This window comes from Physeter macrocephalus, chromosome 4 (genome assembly GCF_002837175.3).
Source record: "Physeter macrocephalus isolate SW-GA chromosome 4, ASM283717v5, whole genome shotgun sequence".
In the NCBI taxonomy this organism is placed as follows: Eukaryota; Metazoa; Chordata; class Mammalia; order Artiodactyla; family Physeteridae; genus Physeter; species Physeter macrocephalus.
Genome location: NC_041217.1, coordinates 126,888,656 through 126,912,413, shown reverse-complemented (window position 1 = coordinate 126,912,413; position 23,758 = coordinate 126,888,656). Strand labels below are relative to the sequence as shown.

At 36.1% G+C, this 23,758-nt stretch overlaps 1 protein-coding gene and 1 non-coding gene across 2 annotated transcripts in view; one reads left to right on the top strand and one right to left on the bottom strand.

The window, feature by feature from the left end:
• DNAI4 (dynein axonemal intermediate chain 4) overlaps positions 1-23,758 on the bottom strand; it is a 100,950-nt gene that overhangs the window by 52,256 nt on the left and 24,936 nt on the right. The window contains 4 exon segments of the mRNA XM_024119870.1: positions 13,251-13,390; positions 16,115-16,271; positions 21,508-21,620; positions 23,271-23,455. Of these exon segments, the coding sequence (XP_023975638.1) occupies positions 13,251-13,390; positions 16,115-16,271; positions 21,508-21,620; positions 23,271-23,455 (595 nt within the window).
• Positions 10,095-10,166, top strand: TRNAE-UUC (transfer RNA glutamic acid (anticodon UUC)). Its single transcript has one exon. It is a non-coding gene; the product is annotated as a tRNA-Glu (tRNA).

The following is a 23,758-nucleotide window of genomic DNA, read 5'->3' as shown; positions in this document are numbered from 1 at the left end:
CTTTAAAAGGGTCACCCAAGCAAAGTCATGGAGTTTTTTGGTTATTAATATGATTCTTGGCACATCCTATGCGATATATCTAAATTGAATTATGGTACCAGATAAAGTTATAGTTGGGAATGAAGCTTGTGTATCATCCTTTATCATGTGTAACCAATAAACGATTTAATACCCTCTTGAAAAACAGTGCTAAAGGGACTTCTTTAAGCTGAAAAGAAAGGATGCTAATTAGTAACAAGGAAACATAAAAGAACAAGTCTCACTGAAAAGGTAAATATATAGGAAGGTAGTGGATTAATCACTTTTAAGCTAGTATGAAGATTAAAAGAAAAAATAGTAAAAATAGCTATGATGACAATAATTAGTCAATGAATACATAAAATAAAAAGATATAAAATGTGACATCAGAAACATAAGATGGAAAAAGAGAATTAAAATATTGAACTTTAGAATGGGATCAAGTGTAAGTTTTTATCCCCAAATCAGTCAGTGTGATATAGCACATTAACAAAATGAAGCATAAAACTATATGATCATAGAGGACAAAAAGCATTTGACAAAAGTCAACATCCATTTATGATAAAACCTGTCAACAAAGTGGGTATAGAGGGAACAGACCTCAACATATTAAAGGCCATATATGACAAGCCCACATCTAACATCATACTCAACAATAAAAAGCTGAAAGCATTTCCTCTAAGATCAGGAACAAGACAAGGATGCCCACAATTTCCACTTTTATTCAACATAATATTGGCAGTCCTAGATGGAGAAAATAGGCAAGAAAAAGAAATAGGCATCCAAATTGGAAAGAAAAAAGTAAAACTGTCACTCTTTGCAGATGACATGTTATATACAGAAATGCCTAGGACTCCATCAAAAAATTGTTAGAACAAATAAAGTAATTCAGTAAATTACAGGATACAAAATCAATACACAAAAATCTGCTGCATTTCTATACACCAATAACAGGCTATCACAAAGAGAAATAAAGAAAAAAAATCTTATTCACAAATGCATCCCCCACCCCAAAAAAAACACCACCTAGGAATAAATTTAACCAAGAAGGTGAAAGACCTCTATATTGAAAACCACAAGACATTAAAAAGTAATGGAAGAAGACACAAATAAATGGGAAGACACAAATAAATGGAAGACACAAATAAATATCCATAAATGGATATTTCACGTTCATGAATTAGACGAATCAGTATTGCTAAATGTCCATACTTCCCAAGGCACTCCACAGATTCAATGCAATCTCCATCGAGATTCCAATGACATTTTTCAAAAAATAGAACAAATTGTCCTAAAATTTGTATGGAACCACAAGAAAAACCAAACAGCCAGAGCAATCTTGTGTGACAAGGAACAAAGTTGGAGGCATCACACTCTCTGACTTGAAACTATATTACAGGACTTCCCTGGTGGCTCAGTGGTTAAGAATCCACCTGCCAATGCAGGGGACATGGGTTTGATCCCTGGTCCAGGAAGACCCCACATGCCATGGAGCAACTAAGCCCGTGTGCCACAACTACTGAGCCCATGTTCTATAGCCCGTGAGCCACAACTACTGAGCCCACATGCCACAACTACTGAAGCCTATGCACCTAAAGCCTGTGCTCCACAACAAGAGAAGCCACCACAACGAGAAGCCTGTGCACCACGACGAACAGTAGCCCCTGCTTGCTGCAACTAGAGAAAGCCCACGTGCAGCAACAAAGACCCAACACAGCCAAAAAGAAAAAGAAAAAGAAACTGTATTGGTATAGTAATTAAAACAGTATGCTCTCGACATAAAAACAGACACATAGATCAATGGAACAAAATTGAGAGCTCAGAAATAAACCCACATATATACTGTCAATTAATTTGTAACAAAAGAGCCAAGAATATACAATGGGGAAAGAAATGTCTCTTCAATAAACGGTGTTATAAAAACTGGACAACCACAGGCAAAAGAATGAAACTAGATCACTATTTTACACCATACATAAAAATTAACTCAAAATGGATTAAAGACTTGAATGTAAGACCTGAAATCATAAAACTCTTAGAAGAAAACATAGGAAGTATGCTCTTTGACACTGGTCTTAGTAATTCTTTTTTGGATATGTCTCCTCAGGCAAGGGAAACAAAAGCAAAAATAAACAAATGGGACTAGTATATCAAACTAAAAACTTTTGCACAGAAAAGGAAACTATCAACAAAATGAAAAGACCTCTTACTGAATGGGAGAAGATATTTTCAAGCAATATATCTTATAAAGGGTTAATATCTAAAATATATACAAAACTCATATAATTCAACATTAAAAACAAACAACCTAATTTTAAAAATGGGCAGAGGACCTGAATAGACTTTTTTCAAAGATGACATGCAGATAGCCAACAGGTACGTGAAAGGTGCTCAACATCACTAACCAACTGGGAAATGCAAATCAAAACCCAAAGAGATATCATCTCATGCCTGTTAAAATGGTTATTATCAAAAATAGAAAAATAAGTGTTGGCAAGGATGTGGAGAAAAGGGAACACTTGTGCACCATGGGTGAGAATGTAAATTGGTGTAAGCACTATGAAAAGCAGTATGGAGGTTCCTCAAAAAATTAAAAATAGAACTACCATATCATCCAGCAATTCCACTTCTAGGTATTTATACGAAGAAAAGGAAAACACTAGCTTGAAAAGATATATTCACCCCTATGTTCATAGCAAAATTAGTACAATAGCCAAAATATGGAAGCAACCTAGATGTTCCCTGAGGGATGAATGGATAAAGAAGATGTGGTATATATACATAATGTAATAATATATAGCCATGAAAAAATGAAATCTTGCCATCGGCAACAACATGGATGGATCTTAAGATTATTATACTACATGAAATATGCCAGACAGAAAGAAAAAGATAAATACCTTATGATCTCACTTACATGTAGAATCTAAAAAAGAGAGAGAGAGAGAGAGCATGGACACAGAGAACAGACTGGTAATTGCCAGAGGCAAGGGAGTGAGGGGTGGGTGAAATGGGTGAAGGGGGTTAAAAAGTACAAACTTCCCTCTATAAAATAAATAAGGTATGGGAGTGTAATGTACAGAGTGGTGACTATAGTTAATAATACTGTATTGTATATTTGGAAGTTGCTAAGAGAGTAGATCTTAAAAGTACTCATCACAAGAAAAAACTTTTCTGTGTACAGTGATGAATATTAACTAGAGTTATGATCATGATCATGATCCATTTCACAATATATACAAACATCTAATTAATGTTGTACACCTGAAACTAATGTTATATGTCAATTATATCTCAATGAAAAATAATAAAATAAAAAAGAATTAGAGCAGGGCTTCCCTGGTGGCACAGTGGTTAAGAATCCACCTGCCAATGCAGGGAACATGGGTTCATTCCCTTGTCCAGGAAGATCGCACATGCCGCGGAGCAACTAAGCCCGTGCGCCAAAACTACTGAGCATGCGCTCTTAGCCAACAAGCCACAACAACTGAAGCCTGCAGACCTAGAGCCTGTGCTCCACAACAAGAGAAGCCACCGCAATAAGAAGCCTGTGCAATGCAACGAAGAGTAGCCCCTGCTCACTGCAACTAGAGGAAGCTGGTGTGCAGCAACAAACACCCAGCTCAGCCAAAAATTAATTAATTAATTAATTAATTATTTTTTAAAAGGAGTTAGATTAGAAATCAGTAAAACTGAAAAGAGGAAATCAATAGAGAAAGTCAATGAAACTAAAAGTTGGTTCTCAGAAAAGATTAATAAAATCAATAAGCCTCTAGCCAGGATAACTAAGAAAAAAATTACTAATATCATAAGTGAAAGAGACGATATCACTACATGTTCCATGGACATTAAAAAGATAACAAAGGGGACTTCCCTGGTGGTGCAATGGTTAAGAATCTGCCTGCCAATGCAGGGGACACGGGTTCAAGCCCTGGTCCAGGAAGATCCCATATGCTGCAGAGCAACTAAGCCTGTGCACCACAACTACAGAGCCGGCGCTCTAGAGCCCATGAGCCACAACTACTGAGCCCATGTGCCACAACTATGGAAGCCCATGAGCCTACAGCCCATGCTCCACAACAAGAGAAGCCACTGCAATGAGAAGCCCGTGCACTGCAAGGAGGAGCAGCCCCCGCTCGCCGCAACTAGAGAAAGCCTGCACGCAGCAACAAAGACCCAATGCAGCCATAAATAAATAAATTTATTTTTTAAAAAAGATAACAAAGGAATACTATGAACAACTCTATGCCAATAGATTTGATAACCTTGATGAAATTGTCCGATTCCTTGAAAGACACAATCTGCCAAAACTCACACAAGAAGAAATAGACAATCTGTACAGCCCTATATCAATTAAGGAAATTGAATCAATAATTAATAATCTTCCAAAACTGAAAGCACCAGGCCCAGATAGATACACTGAGTTCTACCAATAATTTAAGGAGAAAATTACACCAATTCCCTGCAATATCTTTCAGAGGATAGAAACAGAGGGAATACTTCTTAACTCATACTTTGAGGCCAGCATTACTCTAATACCAAAAACAGACAAAAACACTATAAGAAAGAAAAATGGCAGACCAATCACTCTCATGAACACAGATGTAAAAATCCTCTACGAAATATTAGCAATCAAATCCAGCAGTATATAAAGAGAATTATACACCACAATTAAGTGGAGTTTATCCCAGATATACAAAGCCTAGTTCAACATTGGAAAATTTATTGATGTAATCCATCACATCAACAGGCCAAAGAAGAAAAATGACTTGATCATATCAACAGATTCAGAAAAATCACTTGACTAAATCCAACACTCGTTCATGATAAAAACTCTCAGTAATTTAGGAATACAGGAGGAACTTAACTTTACAAAGAACATCTATAAAAACCTACAGCTAAAAAACAAAAAACAAAAACAAACAAACAAACAAAAAAACCTACAGCTAACATGCTTAATGGTTTTCTTTTAGATACTAGAAGATTTTCCACTAAGATCAGGACCAAGGCAAGGATGTCCCTTTTCATCACTCCTTTTCAACATCCTACCAGAAGTTCAAGCTAATGCAGTAAGATAAGAAAAAGGAAATAAAAGAAATACAGATTGGAAAGGAGGAAATAAAGCTGTTTTTGTTCTCGGATGACATAATCATCTATATAGAAAATCTGAAAGAATTAACAAAAACTATTGAACTAGTAAGTGATTACAGCAAGGTTGCAGGGTGCAAGGTTAATACTATACAAAAGTCAATCTCTATCCTGTACACCAACAATGAACAAAGGAATTTGAAATTTAAAACAATATGATTTACATTAGCACCCCCAAAATGGAAGTAATAAATCTAACAAAATATGTACAAAATCTATTATGAGGAAAACTACTAAACTCTGATGAACAAAATCAAAGAATGAAATAAATGGAGAAATATTCCATGTTTATTAATAGGAAGACTCAGCATTGTCATGATGTCTGTTCTTCCCAAGTTGATCAAAGCAATCCCAATCAAAATCCCAACAAGTTATTTTGTGCATATCAGCAAACTGATTCTAAAGTTTATGTGAGGGCTTCCCTGGTGGCACAGTGGTTGAGAGTCCGCCTGCCGATGCAGGGGACGAGGGTTCGTGCCCCGGTCCGGGAAGATCCCACATGCCACGGAGCGGCTGGGCCCGTGAGCCACAGCCGCTGAGCCTGCACGTCCGGAGCCTGTGCTCCGCAACGGGAGAGGCCACCGCAGTGAGAAGCCCGCATACCACAAAAAAAATAAATAAATAAAATAAATAAATAAATAAAGTTTATGTGAAGGGGCAAAAGACCCAGAAGAGCCAGCACAATACTGAAGACAAAGAACAAAGTCGGAAGACTGACACTACTCAACTTGAAGACTTACTACAATGCTACAGTAATCAAGACAATGTGAATGGAACACAATAGAGTGCTCAGAAATAAACCCACATTAATATAATCAATTGATCTCTGTCAAAGGAATGGAAAAAAACAAATGGAGCAAAGATAGTCTTTTCAACAAATTGTGCTGGAACAACTGGACATCCAAATGCAAAAAATAAAAAATTAATCTACACACATATCTTACATCCTTCAGAAAAATTAACTAAAAACTCATTGTAGACTTAAAAGTAAAAGCAAACCTAGAAAACTCCTAGAATAAAACATAGGAGAAAATTTAGATGACCTTGGGTATGGCAATGACTTTTTAGAAACAGCAAAAGCACAATCCATTAAGCAGTAATAGATAAGCTGGACTTCATTAAAATTAAAAATGTCTGCTCTGTAAAAAGAAATGTCAAGAGAATAACAAGACAAGCCACATATTGGAAGAAAACATTTGCTAAAGATACATCTGAAAAAGGACTATTGTCCAAAATATACAAATATCTTTTGATCCTTAACAATAAGAAAACAAACAACCAAATTTTAAAATGGACCAAAAGCTTAACAGACACCTCATCAAAGAAGACATGCAGAAGGCAAATATACAAAAATATGCTCCACATCATATGTCATCGTGGAAGTACAAATTAAAACAAAAATGAGGGGAATTCCCTGGTGGTTCAATGGTTGGGACTTGGTGCTTTCACTGCTGGGGCCTGGGTTCCATCCCTGGTTGGGGAACTAGGATCCCTCAAGCCGGACAATGCAGCCAAAAATCCAAAAAACAAACAAACAAAAATGAGTTGCAAAAAAAAAAAAAAAAAAAAGAGTTGCCACTACTCACCTATTAGAATGGTCAAAATCTGGAACACTGACAACACAAAATGCTGGTGAGGACGTGGAACCACAGAAACTCTTCATCATTGCTTCTGGGAATGCAAAATGGTACAGCCACTTTCAAGACAGTATGGCTATTTCTTACAAAAATAAAAATACTTTTGCCATACAATCCAGCAATAGCACTGCTTGATACTTACCAAAAGGAGTTAAAAATTTATGTCTACACAAAAATCTGCACACAGATATTTATAGCAGCTTTACTGATAACTGCCAAAACTTGAAACAATCAAAACGCCCTTCAGTAGGTAAATGGATAAATTAACTGGTACATCCAGATAATGGATGGTTAAGAGTCTTGCTACCTATGTTCTACAAGCCTTCCATGAAGGAGGAGATGATTTCAGAGGAGTCTCTGTGTGTAGCATTCAGTATGCTTCTTGTTTGTTTGTTTGTTTGTTTTGTTTGTTTGTTAAGTACCCATGCCTTGATCTGTGCCTGGTGTTCCCCAGCTAAAGAACCTCTATTTTGTCCTCTCCAGAGAAGAAATTTCTGACATCTTCCAGGGTAGAAGAGGGGAACTTGCTCAGAGAATGTACTTGATTCCTTTTCGTGATTGAATTATATTTTCTTGTTTTTCAAATCCTCCATGACCGTCTTCTTTAATGTTTAATTGATCTTTTTTATAGTGCATCATTTTTATTCCTCTCTAAAATTTTTCTGTAATTTTAAAGTTATTTCTTGGTGACTGCCTTGGGAATTAAAATTAATTTCTTAAAATTTTAACATTCTATTTTGAAGTAATACTACCTTACTTCAATTATATACAAAAACTGCTCCTATGCAGCTAAATCCCACCCACTTTAAGTTGATGTCACAAATTACATCTTTATACTTTGTATGCCCATTAGCATAGATTTAGAATTATTGCTCAATGCATTTATTTTAAATCATATTGAAAAAAAAATAGGAGTTACAAACCAAAATTACAATATTGGCTTTTGTATTGACTTATGTAGTTACCTTTACCAGTGTTCTTTATTTCTTCATATGTCTTCGAGTTACTGTCTGGTATCCTTTCATTTCTGCCTGAAGGGACTCCTGTTAGCATTTCTTGTAAGGCAGTTCTACTAGTGCTGAATTCTCTTAGCTTTTAGTTATCTAGGAACATCTTAATTTCTCCTTCATGAGGATATATTCAGTTTTAATTATTTAATTAGATTTCTCCTTCATGAGGATTATTTGAAGAATATAGAATTCCTGGTTGACAGTTTTTTCTTTTGGTGCTTTAAGTATGTCATCCAACTGGCTTCCAGCCTCCATGGTTTCTGCTGAAAATTGAGTGTAATCTGATTGATGATCCTTTGTAAATGATGAGTTACTTTTCTCTTGCTGCTTTCAAGATTTTCTCTTTGTATTTCAACTGTTTGATTATAATATGTCTGAGTGTGGACCTCTTTATTTTTATCTTTCTTGGAGTTCGTTGAGCTTCTCGGAGGTGCAGATTTATGTCTTTTTATCAAATTTGGGAATATTTAGGCCACTACTTCTTCAACTATTCTTTGTGCCCCTTTATCTCTTTGTTCTCCTCTCTTTCTGAAATTTCCATTATATGTATGTTGGTGACTTGATGGAGTCCCACAGGTCCTTTAGGCTCTGTTCATTTTTCTTCATTATTTTTTCTTTCTGCTTCTCAGACTGGACTATTTCAACTGACCTATTATTAAAAACTGGTGATTCTTTCTTCTGCCTGCTCAGATGTGCTACTGAAAACTCTAGGGAGTTTTTCCATTTCAGTTATTGTACTTTTAACTCCAGAATTTATGTTTTTTTCCTTTTTATAATTTCTATCTTTATTGATATTTTTTTATTTGTTCACACACTGTTCTCCTGGTTTATTTTATCTCTTTGTCCATAGCTTCCTTTAGCTTTTTTTTTCCTTTTTCTTTTTTTTTTTTAATACAATTGATCTAAAACCTTTGCCTAATAAGTTTAATGTCTATATTTCCTCAGGGAGAGTTTCTGTTCATTTCTTCTTTGAAAGAGCCACACCTTCTTGTTCCCCTGTATCCTTCGCAATTTTTTTTTGACAATTGAACATTTTGAATATAATTATGTGGTAATTCTGGAAATCACTCTCTTCCTCAGGATTTGATATCATAGTTTGCTGTGAGTGGTAGTTGTTTGTTTGCTAAGTGATTTTGCTAAACTATTTTTGTAAAGTCTGTATTCTTTGTCACGTATCATCTCATAAGTGTTTGTTTTTTAGCTTTTGGTCAGTTAGTGTCCTGACAGAGATTTCCTTGAACACCTGGGATTCTTCCCACTCAGAAGAAAAAAAGGAAAGAAAGAAAGGAAAAAAAGAAAAAAAAAAGGGAAAAAAACCCTCCCAGTCTTTGCAGATGGGCTCCATGTTGGGGAATTCCTTCAATGCTTAGACAGGCTGCTTAAAACTATACCACAGCTTTCACTTCCTGCTTGTACTGAGCCTAGAGATCAGCCAGAGGTGAAAGTTTAGGATCTTTTCAGGTCTTTTCTGAGCATGCATCCTGCCCTAGTCATGTGCATGACTTTCTGAATTCCTCTGTATATGCAAGCCTTTTTCAATACCTCAATTTCCCAAAAAAGTCTCTCCCAGTTTTTTCTTCCAGGCTTTCAGTGTGTCTCTTGTTTGACTCAGTTGCATTATTTTGCCTCAGGTAGCAGTGAGTTGTTCATCTGCCTTACTGATTTTTGAAGAATGCATTATGCTTATCACCTGAGAGAGTTCTGGGTTAGGCAAAAAAACACAAATGCCTTATGTCAATCCCCCAAGTAGCCCCTAGACAGGTTAAAACATACAAACCAAATTCTTTGAGAATAAGGTCTGTTCTGTTCCCTCTGGAACCAAGGGCCAGGGTCTCACACTGGGAAGGCAGGCTTCTATCTTTAAGACCACCACTCTACTGGGGAGGGGAGTGGGACAAGAGCAAGTAAAGATGCCACAAAGCTTTCCTACTAATTGTAAGTTTCTCTTTTCTTGATTTAGCACCTGCTTAGAAGTTTGTCTATTTTAATCTTTTTAAAGAATTAGCTTATGGTTTTGCTGAGTAACAAAGGCCATTAAGATTATAACCTTTCTTCTAATTACCCTTTTGGCCACAGCATTCAGAAGTTTGGCAATGCAGTGTTCTCAGAGTTGTTAATTTATAAACATTGAAAGATAGTAAGTATAGTAGTTAAGAGAATAGGTTCAAGAACCAGACTGTCTGGGAGTATCGTTGTCCACCATAGTAACTGAGTGACCTTGGGCAAGTTAGCTAACATCTCTTTGCCTGTTTCTTCTTCTATAAAATGAGGAATAGGGAGTTCCCTGGTGGTCCAGTGGTTAGGACTTGGTACTTTCACTGCCATGGCCCAGGTTCAATCCCTGGTTGGGGAACTAAGATCCCGCAAGCCATGGGGGTGTGGCCCCCCACCAAAAAATGACGACTAGTAAGAGCTCCTACCTCATAGGGCTGCTGTGAGAATTAAATCAGTTCATATACAGGCATACCTCATTTACTGCACTTTGCAGATATTGCATTTTTTCCAACTTGAAGGTTTGTGGCAACCCTGCATTGAACAAGTCTGTCGGTGCCATTTTTCCAACAGCATTTGCTCACCTCATGTCTCCTCTATGTCATATTTTGATAATTCTTGCAGTATTTAAACTTTTTCATTATTATTATATTTGTTATGGTGAGGTGTGATCAGTGATCTTTGATGTTAGTATTGTAATTGTTTGGGGGTAACACGAACCATGTCAATATAACACAGTGAACTTATTCTATAAATGTAGTTTATGTTCCAACTGCTCCACTGACTGACTCATCCCCCATCTCTCTCCTTCTCCTCAAGCCTCCCCAGCTCCTCAGAAATGACAATATTGAAATTAGGCCAATTAATAACATTATAATGGTCTCTAAGCGTTCAAGAGAAAGAAAGAATAACACATCTCACTCTAAATCAAAAACTAGAAATTCTAGATTAAGCTCCATGAGGAAGGCATGTTGAAAGCTAAGAGGCCCAAAGCTAGGCCTCTTGCACCAAACAGGCAAATTGTGAATGAAAAGGAAAAGTTCTTGAAGGAAATTAAAAGTGCTACTCTAGTGAACACATGAGTGATAAGAAAGTAAAACAGACTTATTGCTGATAGGAGGAAGTTTTAGTGGTCTGGGTAGAAGATGAAAACCAGCCACAACATTCCCTTAAGCCAAAGCCTAATCCAGAACAAGGCCCTAAATCCCTTCAATTCTATGAAGGCTGAGAGAGGTGAGGAAGCTGCAGAAGAAATGTCTGAAGCTAGCAGAGGTTGGTTCATGATGTTTAAGGAAAGAAGCCATCTCCATAACATAATAGTGCAAGGTGGAGCAGCATGAGCTGATGTAGAAGCTATAGCAAGTTAACCAGAAGACCTACTTAAGATAATTAATAAAGGTGGCTATGCTAAACAACAGATTTTCAATATAGATGAAACAGCCTTGTATTGGAAGAAGACACCATCCAGGATTGTTACAGCTAGAGAGGAGAAGTTAATGCCTGGCTTCAAAGATTCAAGGACAGGCTGACTCTCTTGTCAGTTAGGAGCTAATGCAGCTGATGACTTTGAGTTGAAGCCAATGCTCATTTACCATTCTGAAAATCCTAGAGCCGTTAATAATTATGATAAATCTACTGTTGAGATCTACTATTCAGAAAAAAAGTTTCTTTTCAAAATATGACTGCTCATTGACAATGCACCTGGTCACCCAAGAGCTCTGATGGAGATGTACCATGAGATTCATGTTGTTTTCATGCCTACTAACACAACATCCATTCTGCAGCCCATGGATCAAGGAGTCATTTTAACTTTCAAGTCTTATTATTTAAGAAATACATTTTGGGGCTTCCCTGGTGGCGCAGTGGTTGCGCGTCCGCCTGCCGATGCAGGGGAACCGAGGCCACAACAGTGTGAGGCCCGCATACCACAAAAAAAAAAAAAAAAAAAAATACATTTTGTAAGGCTATAGCTGTCATAGATAGTGATTCCTGTGATGGATCTGGGCAAAATAAATTGAAAACCTTCTAGAAAGGACTCATCATTCTAGATGCCATTAAGAACATCTGTGATTCATAGGAAGAGGTCAAAATATAAACATTAACAGGAGTTAGGAAGAAGTTGATTCCAACCCTCATGGATGACTTTAAGGGGTTCAAGACTTTAGAAGAAGTAACTACAGATGTAGTAGAAATAGCAAGAGAACTAGGATTAGAAGTAGAGCCTGAATGAATTGCTGCAATCTGCTTCTTATGGATTAGCAAAGAAAGTGGTTTCTTGAGATGGAATTCACTCTTGGTGAAGATGCTGTGAAGATTGTTGAAATGACATCAAAGGATTTAGAATATTACATAAACTTAGTTGACAAGGCAGTGGCAGGGTTTGAGAGGACTGAGTCCAATTTTGAAAGAAGTTCTACTATGGGTAAAATGCTATCAAACAGCATTACATGCTACAGAGAAATCACTCATGAAAAGAAGAGTCAGTCAATGTAGCAAACTTCATTGTTCTCTTATTTTAAAAAATTTCTAGGGGCTTCCCTGGTGGCGCAGTGGTTGCGAGTCCACCTGCTGATGCAGGGGACCCGGGTTCGTGCCCCGGTCCGGGAAGATCCCACATGCCACGGAGCGGCTGGGCCCGTGAGCCATGGCCGCTGAGCCTGTGCTTCCGGAGCCTGTGCTCTGCAACGGAAGAGGCCACAACAGTGAGAGGCCCGCGTACCACCAAAATAAATAAATAAATAAATAAATAAAATTTTCTACAGCCACTCCAATCTTCAGCAACCACCACCCTGATCAGTCAGCAGCCATCAACATCAAGGCAAGATGCTCTACAACAAAAAGATTATGACTCACTGAAGGCTCTATGATGGTTAGCATTTTTTAGCAATAAAGTATTTTAAATTAAAGCATATACATTGGTTTTTTAGATATAATGCTATTGTACACTTAATAGACTATAGTATATTATATGCACTGGGACATTTAAAAATTTCATGTGACTAGCTTTATTGTGATATTCACTTAACTGGAGTGGTCTGGAACCAAACCTGCAATATCTCCCAGGTATGCCTGTATGTGAAAAGCCTAAAATAGTGCTTGGCATGTTTTAAATTTTATAGTTATGGTTGATATGCTTTGTTACAGTAAACAATCAGTTTCTATAAATGTTTCATAAATATTTGAAGAATACAAAGTTCTATGATATAGCTTGTATAAAAATCAAGATACTTATGTTATTCAAATCTTCTAAATCTGTATTTATTACTTGTAACTTAATTGTCAAATTCTGAAAGCTGTAGATCACAGCACCCAGCTATTGCTGTGATTTGGCCAAATCATTTATATTTTTGCCTTATATACTATAGTATTGATTTGTTAATCGACAGACTCAAAGAATATATATTAAAATATGGTAATTTAGCAAGCAGAATAAAACATAAATTACCTTTGTCTTCCTTCATGATTTTGTCACATTGAACGTGTTTATTCTTTGGTGCTCCATTAATAGTCTGCATCATCCTTTCTACATATAAGTCATTGCCTAATCTATTTCGACAAAGAGTCTCATAGTTCTTGTTTCTCCGGCTATAAAAAGTAATATATACTCAACTTATTAATAAAAATTAATTTTTACCACACATATCTTTTTCTATTGATATTATGCTTTTTCTTAAAATTATCTTCTTTAATGTGGATTGCACCAAAAAATGAAGTGAAAGTTCAAGACACTTCTTAGGGAAAGACTGCATTAAACTACCTCCAAAGGACTCTTACACTATATCCCCCAACATCCCTACAACTTTCGGTACCCACCAATAATACCCTAGCATTATCTCCACATAGGTTTTATGAATTTTGATATAGACATAAAGCTATAAATTTCCCTCAAAGTACTAATTTTGTGTCATCCCACATTATGTATTATTTTCATAATTGTTTTGTTCTGAGTATTTCTTTGATTTCCATTATGATTTCTTCTTTGGTTCATGAGGAATTTACAAAATGTGCTTTTTAACTTCCAAAAGTGTATGTGAATATGCATCTATGTTTTAGTTGAGATTTATGTAATTAATTTTTAACTTCATTCCACTGTGGTCAGAGAATTTAGTTTGTCTGACACTACTTCTTTGAAATTTTTGAAACCTTGCTTCATGGCCTTGTACATGGATGATTTTTGTAAATGTTCCATGTGTGTTTGAAAAGAGTGTGTATCCTCTAATTGTTAAATTCAGAGTTCTATACATGACCATTAAATTATGTTGTTGGTTCAAATTTTCTATAACTATACTAATTTTATCTGATTGACTTAATAATTAAGAGAGGTATATTCATACCTCCTACTTTAATAAGATATTTATCAAGTTTCCAATTTTTGCTTTATATATTAAGAGGTTATTTTATTAGGAGTTTCAAGTTTAGAATTATTATACCTTCCTATCATTATGAAGCCACACTCTTTATCCCTAATAATGCTATTGGTTTGTTTCTCTGTAGATGATGTGCTCTTTATTTTTTTTCTTCTGTTTTTAAAATCTTCTTTTAATATTTGGTATTTTGGAGTATGAGTACAATGCGTCCCGTTTGTGTATGTGTGTATTTCTTTTTATTTATTCCTATTTCTGTGGAATGGTGTTTTTCAATAGTTTGGGGAACTCCTTACTCTCCTTGAATAGTAACTCTCATCCATTCTTCTTATTCTGCCCTTTTGGAACGGATTAGGTGTATGTTAGACCTTTAGTCTATTATCAATATCTATTTAATATCAAAGATTAAATCAATATTTAATATCAAAGATTAAATCAATATTTACTTTTTAATTTTAACAATTATATAAACATACTTTATTTTAAAATTTTTTAAATTTTTTGCATTATAAGTAATCATTTTGATAGTTTCTTAGTGTTAATGATGTTTTAACTCTATCTTTTATTTAAATATTTCACGTATATTTTATACTTTATATTTGATAATATCATTACCCATACTCCTCAGGATCTAGATCTAGGATTTGTTATTTTTAAAATTCTCATTCATAATGACTTGTTTCTTTATTGGTTTGGTGTATTTTTACTAAACTCAAACTGAATGAATCTTAAGAGTCTAAATGGGATACGCTTTCCTCCAGAGAAAATTTGTATTTGCTTATGATAGTAGCTAGGAGACCCTACTGACCTGGGACCACTTGAGATAACTGAGATCCTTGTAAGGGTCTTGGTTTAATATAAGAATCTCTCCTTCAGCTGTCTCAATTTGTGGGGGATCCAAGACTTACTGGTGCTAATATTAACATTTGCTTCTAGCATCTCTCCCTCTCTGATTTCAGATCACTTATCTATCCCATTGTTATTCTTTTCCTTTCCTTTTTCTGGTCCTGGGAGCTTTCTCTTATGTCTCATGAGCTTTAAAAGTATGCTATTTGAGTTATAAAGCAGAAACTAATACAGCATTGTAAAGCAATTATACTCCAGTAAATATGTTAAAACAAAAAAAGTATGCTATTTGAGATCTAATTGTACTATATTTTATAGTCTAAACAATTTTACAAGATTTTATATTTGGATAAAAATAATACCATAAAAATTATTTTGGTGATGAATTTTTTAATACTATGAATCATATTCAAATTATACTTGAAGAAAACTAATTTGAAAAACTATATTAATAATCTATTTATGTAGCTATATTTATTTCAGACAGAGCAGACTTCAGAGCAAGGGAAATTATCAGAGATAAAGAGGGGCATTACATAATGATAAAAGGGTCAAGTATCCAAAAAGACATAACAATCCTTAATGTGTATGTGCCTAACAGGAGAGTTTCAAAATACATGAGGCAAAAACTAATGATCCATTTATATTCCTTAATAAAGAGAAATGGAAAATCTACTCTCAATAGTAAATTCAGTCATTTCCCCATAACATATTTTCTCTTTTAAGTTTTAAATATAAAAAATGGCAGTCATTTCTTTTTAACTTGAAAATAATTCATATATGCATAAAAGAAAAAAAATCATTAAAACCTATACTGAGACTTAGAAGCTTCCTTTATTTCTTTTATTATTTAACTTAGTAGCTCACCTACTTTTTAAAGAATATGGTAAAGCTATGGGTTCCTCTTCTAGGAAAAACATACAGCATAAACACTTTACATGTAATTTCATGAGGCACATATGTAACTTTATATACGATTTCATCAGGCACATATACCACCAGTGTTTATCCAGAAATCCCCAAAGACAGAAACAAGGATAAAAGCCTCTGATTTAGCATTTAAATTACAAAAGCAATGTAAACAATTGAACATACATACCTTACTTTCTCAGCTTCTTCAGATTCTACAGAAACCATGACTGTTGGTAGGTTAAAAAAGTTCATCGTTTCTGTCTCTGTGAGTATTATCTCTATAGTCTTCTCCAGGTCTTCTTTTGTTACAATTTTTCCAGGTGTTGCCCTAATAACTCGTAAATCTAAAATACATGACTTAATAAAAATCATTTACTAATTGTTATTTTTAATTTTCATTTCATCAAAATACCATGACGAGTCATACATTGCAGGTGACATTACATGGTCAAGGAATAGGCCATGTTGTGAGATGCAGTCTATTTAATCCCTCTGAAGCCAAACTGGATCCTATGGCTCATAAACCATCTCTGTTGCTGATACATCAAGCCTACTCCAATCTCAAATGTGTAGTCATGACTACAAGGGCATCCCATTACATCTATCCTATAATATTAACAGGGAGATTGCGGTGAACAACTACCGATACAACTCAAGAGACATATGGGCAAGTGTATTTCCCGGATAATATGCAACCCTTCTCTGAGCCCTGAAGCTAATTTCTAGTCTATATCTACAACAGCCTTTTATTCTGTTTGTCCTCCTTATTGGTTGACTTTTGATTTAGATTACAGCCCACCTCTAATCATCTTCACCAAGAGCTAAAAAGACTCTCCAGTGAAAGTTGTAGTTAAATATAGGAGAAAAAGAGGCTCAATATCCAAGCAAAACATACATTGAAAAGGGTTAGCCTCAAGCCTGTAGTCTTGTCAGAAGTCCAAGATTCTTGAAAAATTCCACTGAGGATGGAGTGTCAGGGCTAGAGAGTTTAGACTTGGTTGTATGGGTAATAAAGAGCCATGACACGGTATATAGGTCAGAGTTCAATGTTTTCTGTTAAAAACAGCATGTGAAGCAGGGATCCATGAGGCTTTGACATGGGTAAAGCTTGAAAAGCTTTAAGGAAACAAGACTTAAGGGTATACACTTTCCAGAGATTAAGGCTCAATCTCCTTAAGAAGGCCCAAAGCCTGAGAAAAACACTCTCCTTATAACCTAAAAAGAATACAAGCTACTAATTTCACAAACCAATCATCAATATTTGGAATGGCTAAATAAATAATAGTATACTCATCTATGAATATTAACTAGTAATTAAATATGACATTAGAAACATATGAAAATGTTTGTGATAAAATGTAAAGTGACAGAATAATCCAGGACAAAACCCACGCTATGGTTATAACAATTAAAATACTTATGCATATGGAGAAGCTGAGGAAACAAAATTTTTAATTGCTAATCCTTTACAGTATTGGATGATTCTTCTTTTTAAATATGTTCTTTAATTTTCATTATTTATGCAATAAATTTAAAATATGAGGGAGAGATGATTTATATAAGTAAATCTAGCTTAGGTAGATATAAGGTAAGTGAAAAAGTAAATGAATTACCCATATGGACACAACTGGAGATATATCTATTTCAAACTGTTTGTTTTATCAGTGAAGAAAATGAGAAACAGAGAGGCTAAGTGAGAAGTTTAAGGTCACACAGGAATACTGGCAGTTTTGAGACTAGAAATTTTGGTTCTTGATTCTCTAAACTTTCTTTCTTTAAGACCACAAGATCTTCATCTATGATTTAGTTACATATACCTCAAAGTAGCACTATGGCACAGATATGCTAATTATAAAAATGAATGATCTTACAGTAGATAGAACCTAATAGGGGACTTGCCTGGTGGTGCAGTAGTTAAGAATCCGCCTGCCAGGACAGGAATAAAGACACTATGGCACAGATATGCTAATTATAAAAATGAATGATCTTACAGTAGATAGAACCTAATAGGGGACTTGCCTGGTGGTGCAGTAGTTAAGAATCTGCCTGCCAGGACAGGAATAAAGACACAGACGTAGAGAATGGACTTGAGGACACGGGGAGGGGGAAGGGTAAGCTGGGACGAAGTAAGACAGTAGCACTGACATACATACACTACCAAATGTAAAATAGATAGCTAGTGGGAAGCAGCCGCATGGAACAGGGAGATCAGCTCGGTGCTTTGCAACCACCTAGAGGGGTGGGATAAGGAGGGTGGGAGGGAGACGCAAGAAGGAGGTGATATGGGGATATACGTATTCATATAGCTGATTCACTTTGTTATACTGCAGAAACTAACACAACACTGTAAAGCAATTATACTCCAATAAAGATGTTTTAAAAAAAAGAAAGAATCCGCCTGCCAATGCAGGGGACACGGGTTTGAGCCCTGGTCCAGGAAGATCCCACATGCCGCGGAGCAACTAAGCCCGTGCACCACAACTACTGAGCCTGCGCTCTATAGCCTGCGAGCCACAACTACTGAGCTTGCGTGCCATGACTACCACGACTAGGTGCCATGCGCGTGCTCCGCAACAAGAGAAGCCACAGCAATGAGAAGCCCGCGCACTGCAACAAAGAATAGCCCTGCTCGCCACGACTAGAGAAAGGCCACGTGCAGCAACAAAGACCCAACGCAGCCAGAAATAAAAATAAAAAATAAAAGGTATACCAGATTATGTTAATGTGCATTCAAGACTGAGAAATACTAATCTACCAGGTGGTAAAAGTAGAATTGTTTGGGTGTGACTCAACTTTAGAGACTTGACTTTGTAGTTAGAATTCACCAGCAGGCCAAGACTATATAAACATCTATTTTATTCTTCAAGGCTTCTGGAGGTGAAGTTTTGTTACGTTTGTTTGTTTGTTTGTTTTTGATGTAGACAAATAGAGGTAGACCTCAAGGCGAATCATTACATAAAGATTTTCTTCTTTATCTTAAGAGGAGTGCAAATCCATTAGAGGGCTTTAAGCGGGGAGAATGCGATTAGATTGTGTTCTTAAAAAGATCATTTTAATAGGGATACAGTAGGATAATTAGTTGGCTTAGAAATCCCACTAGGGGATTAAAGACAGAAAGGGAATTTTAAGGGCGTTTGGGGAGACTGTTGTAAACTATTGACCACTCAAGAAAAGAATCTAGTAACCTAGCAACAATCCACACTACCTTGACTAAAGACCAGGTGCATCCAAGCACCAGGCACACTCAAGCCACAAACCCTCATTGTTAAAACACAATAGATAGGCGGTCTGAATCTTGTTACATGAAGTCAGGGAGTTAGTAGTCCTTGAAGAGTAGCATTTCTGCAAGACAGAAATATAGGTGAAAAAGGAAAGAATGTAGGTGAAAGGGGACATTATACCAAAACCTGAGATGAATTACCATATATTAGTATATGTCACCACCCTTTCTGCTAATATACATATTTAAATAACATCATGACTGTCCCCATTAGACCATACAGGGTCAGAGGAGGAACTAGTGATTTAAGCCTTGACATCTACCCAAAACTGAGGAAGAAGGTGGTCTTTTCTTCCCACCCCACTTTTTCTTTGATTATAAAAATGTAGCCCTCTTTGTTCTCAGGGCTGTGCTCCCTTGCCTGCCCGCCTGTAGCTCTCACAAGTATCCTATGCTAATAAACTCATTCTTTGCCTATCGCTTTGCCTCATGCTGAATTCTTTCTGCAAGGAGAAAAAAGAACCTGAGCTTGAGTAAGTCCTGACACCAGGTGAGCAGCTTCAATTAAAAGACAGTGGATTTGAGTCCCCTCCTAAGTCAGGGACTGTAAGTTCAAGTCCCAGCCTGAGGTGTGGCTGGGCTTGAGTCCCATTCCATGGGTTCAAGTCCCATCCTGTGGATTCAAGTGCCAATCTGAATTTTGGCTGGGTTAGAGTCCCATCCAAGAAGGAGAGCAGGTTCAATTCTGCATACACTTTGGAAAAACAAATTGGAGGGTGGCAAGAATATATGTAGAGACTGCTGGGGGAGCTTATGACAATAATTCAATTCTTTGTCCCCTCCTGAGAGGACGGGCATCTTCCTACAACAGACATTGCTAATTGCTTAAGTTTTCATTGCTAAGCCTTTCTCCCTTCCCTGGCCTCTTTTCATTAATACAGGCTGAGAAATAAAATATTTGGCTTTTCCAGCCTCTCTTGAAGCTAGTGGTGTCAATGTGACACAATTCTGGCCAATGAGATAAAAACAGAAATATACAGGAAAAAGGAAGCCTTCTGGGAAAATGTGTACTTTCCTGATAAATGAGGGAGATGTGACTGGTGCTACTGCCTTTCTCCTTCTTTCTGCTTTTAATATGGATATAATACCCAGAGCTGGGGCACGTATCATGAGACCATGAGGCAAGAAACAAGAAGAAAAGGCTTATGAAAAGAGAAGAGCAGAGCTTCCAATCCAGATTCTGACACAATTAAGCCACAAAAGCAAAGCCAAAAGCTATCTACCTTTAACTTCTTTTAATGTGGGAAAAATGGTAGTTGGGTATTCTGTTACTTGTCAGAAGCATTCTGTTACATATGCTAACACCAAAAAGAAGAGTCCATCAAGCACTTTTCCAACCTTATTAATATTTTCACTAATCCTCATTATCATCTTAGAGGAAAAGACATCCTGACCCTCAAGGAAGTACCCACTTCTTCCAGCACTTTTGGTCAACCATTATTTCCTCATTCTTTTAACTTTACTTGCATAATCCTTTGCATTACCTCATGTTTTATCCTCTGCCTGGAATGGACCTCTCCTTTTGTTCTCCTGACAAATTACTAATTATCTTTAGAAACCCAAATCAAAAGTCAATAATGTTCTCTATGAACATTCTCTCATTTTTTGTTTTCCACTTCACAGTAGTTAATCTTTTCTTTGTAAGTACTCCCATCACATTCTGCATATGTCTTAATATGGCATTGATCACAGTGTATCACAATTATTTGTCTCCTGAGTTAGAAGGTGAGCTCTTTTAAAACAGGATCTGTGGGACTTCCCTGGTGGTGCAGTGGTTAAGAATCCACCTGCCAATGCAGGGGACACAGGTTCAAGCCCTGGTCCAGGAAAATCCCACATGCCAGGGAGCAACTAAGCCCACATGCCACAACTACTGAGCCCGCGGTCTAGAGCCCATGCACCTAGAGCCCGTGCTCCGCAACAAGAGAAGCCACAGAAATGAGAAGCCCACGCACCGCAATGAAGAGTAGCCCCCGCTCGCCACAACTAGAGAAAACCCGCGCACAGCAACGAAGACTCAATGCAGCCATAAATAAATAAATAAATAAAATATTTTTAAAAAATTAAAAACAGAAAAAACAGGGTCAGTGATTACTGAGGCTGGTGGTGCAAGAGAGTCACTTGAGAATTTTAAAAAATATATAAACATTACCCTGGTAATTCTCATGTAGCTAATGCACAGGCCAGCATTTGGGAATGATTACCATAGTTCTTCTATCTCAAGCACCCCAAAAATAATGAGCATATTTGCTAAAGAAATAATGAACTGTTACTGAAATAAAAGATTGGAATTTCATTACCTGTAAAACTAGCCAACCTTTCCCGTTTAAAGGATGGTTCTTCTAGGTCTTCTACCATTGATTCTGTAGTCGATGTACTTGACTTAGAAACTGTACTGCTTCCGAAAACTGACCTTTAATAATGAATAACAATGTTATTTATTTAGATGTCCTTATGGGCAATTAAATGTATAAATGAAAACATTATCAGATTGAGAAATCAAATATACTGTAATCATATGAGCAAAGTTGATAAAAATAAACTAGTTCTTTAAATATTGAGTTGATTTTTAATGTTCTTTAAAAAGTCATTTTATATATTATATATAATCTAAAATATATTTTATATATTATTTTATACATTATATTATATTATATATTTTTATATATAAAAATTTTATATATTATCTAAAATATATATTATATTATATATTTGAGAAATAAGACATGTCAAACCTATGCCTAAAGACCTTCAATGGATTCTCAACAGTATGTTTAGGATAAAAATCCAAAACACAGCCTACCTACCTAGACTCTCCGTCTTATCTTCATTATCAATATTCTCTCCCCCCACTTTTTTTTTTTTTTAAGTTTCTCAAACTTATGGAGCTCAAGGCCTCAGCCTGGAATATTCTACCCTTTATTTTTCACCAGGTTTCTGCTCATTTTTCAAATCCCATATTAAATGCAATTTATTCAATTTAATAAATGTCCTCTCAAGACTTAATTTAAAATAAAATTTAGGGCTTCCCTGGTGGCGCAGTGATTGGGAGTCCACCTGCCGCTGCAGGGGATGCGGGTTCGTGCCCCGGTCCGGGAGGATCCCACGTATCGCGGAGCGGCTGGGCGCGTGAGCCATGGCCGCTGAGCCTGCGCGTCCGGAGCCTGTGCTCCGCAACGGGACAGACAACAGCAGTGAGAGGCCCGCGTACCGCAAAAAAAAAAAAAAAAAATTGTATACTTTGTGGGAAATCAATACACTGAAGAATCCAAAAATAATTTCCTTTAAACATAGAAACTTAATATTACTCCATGATATTACATACTTTTTTCCTTTCTATTTATAGTTCCAACTGCCCTCCAAAAGGTTGGGTTCAGTTTACTGGAATATCCTTTGTTTTGCGGAGAGCTCCCATGGCTTCTGTATGCTAATTTGGAGGCAGAATCTAGAGCAGCATATTTTCTCCTAAAATTTCGTGCTTAGTTAACATCTAGAACTTTTAATTTATCAGATTGAAAGTTACACACTAAAGTATTTCCCCATAATCTTTAGATTGTTTTAGGAGTACTGTTTTATTATGGCAAAGACTGAATTTCTCTATTGGAAGCACTAAAAATTTTCAATTACATAAGTATCTACATATGTAAATGCAAAACATGTCATTTACCAAAAAAAGTTATAAAACAAGAGAGAAATCAAACCCTAGGAGAACAAGGATTTGTATGGAAGAATAGGGAGGGAAAAAAAGGAAAGCTCCTAAACTGCAGCATAAAAGAAACTGAAGAAATACGTCTGTGATGCTAGGTCGCATCTTTTGGTTCCTCAGGAAATCTTGAGTAAAATCTGTATATTTTTTCACAAATGTTTTGGTGTAAGTGTAGGGGAACACTTGACATGCAAGCTCTACATCTAGTTAAAACACGAGAGGAACACAGAGGTGGCACACTAGGATGAGAGAGCAGAGCTGGGAGACTGGGGACAACTGACATCTAAGTTACATATGTGCAACTTAAATGAAAATACATAAGATATAAAAAAAGAATCACAGAATAGTATACTCTACCTTGTAAACTGCCCTAACATACTAGGATTTATTGTATTCTGATAAAGGCTATAGGAAGCTATAAAGTCTGATGTACGTGATCCTTCTTGTGATGTCAATAGTTTATTTGGCTTTGCTGTACCAGTATATGGATCTGGATGGTAAAGAGGTCTGGGAGTCACATCAACTCCATGTATATCAGTCACCTGTAGAAAACATTTATTTAAAATAAAATAAGTAAAAAAGACATGGTTTCTGAATAATAGATCCTAAAAAACAGAGGTAAAAATAGTAGAAAAAAGATAAATATAATGTTTGTAGGTTAGGACAAACATGAAAAATTGAATGATAAAAGATTTTATGCTTAAAAAGTTTCTTAACTGAGGCATACACTTTTTTAAAAGTCTTATTCATGTTTTATTACCTATATATAAGAAATATACACTAATTTTGAGAAAATTCAAAAATATAGAAAGATAATTCATTCAGATTGTTAATATTTTGGTATA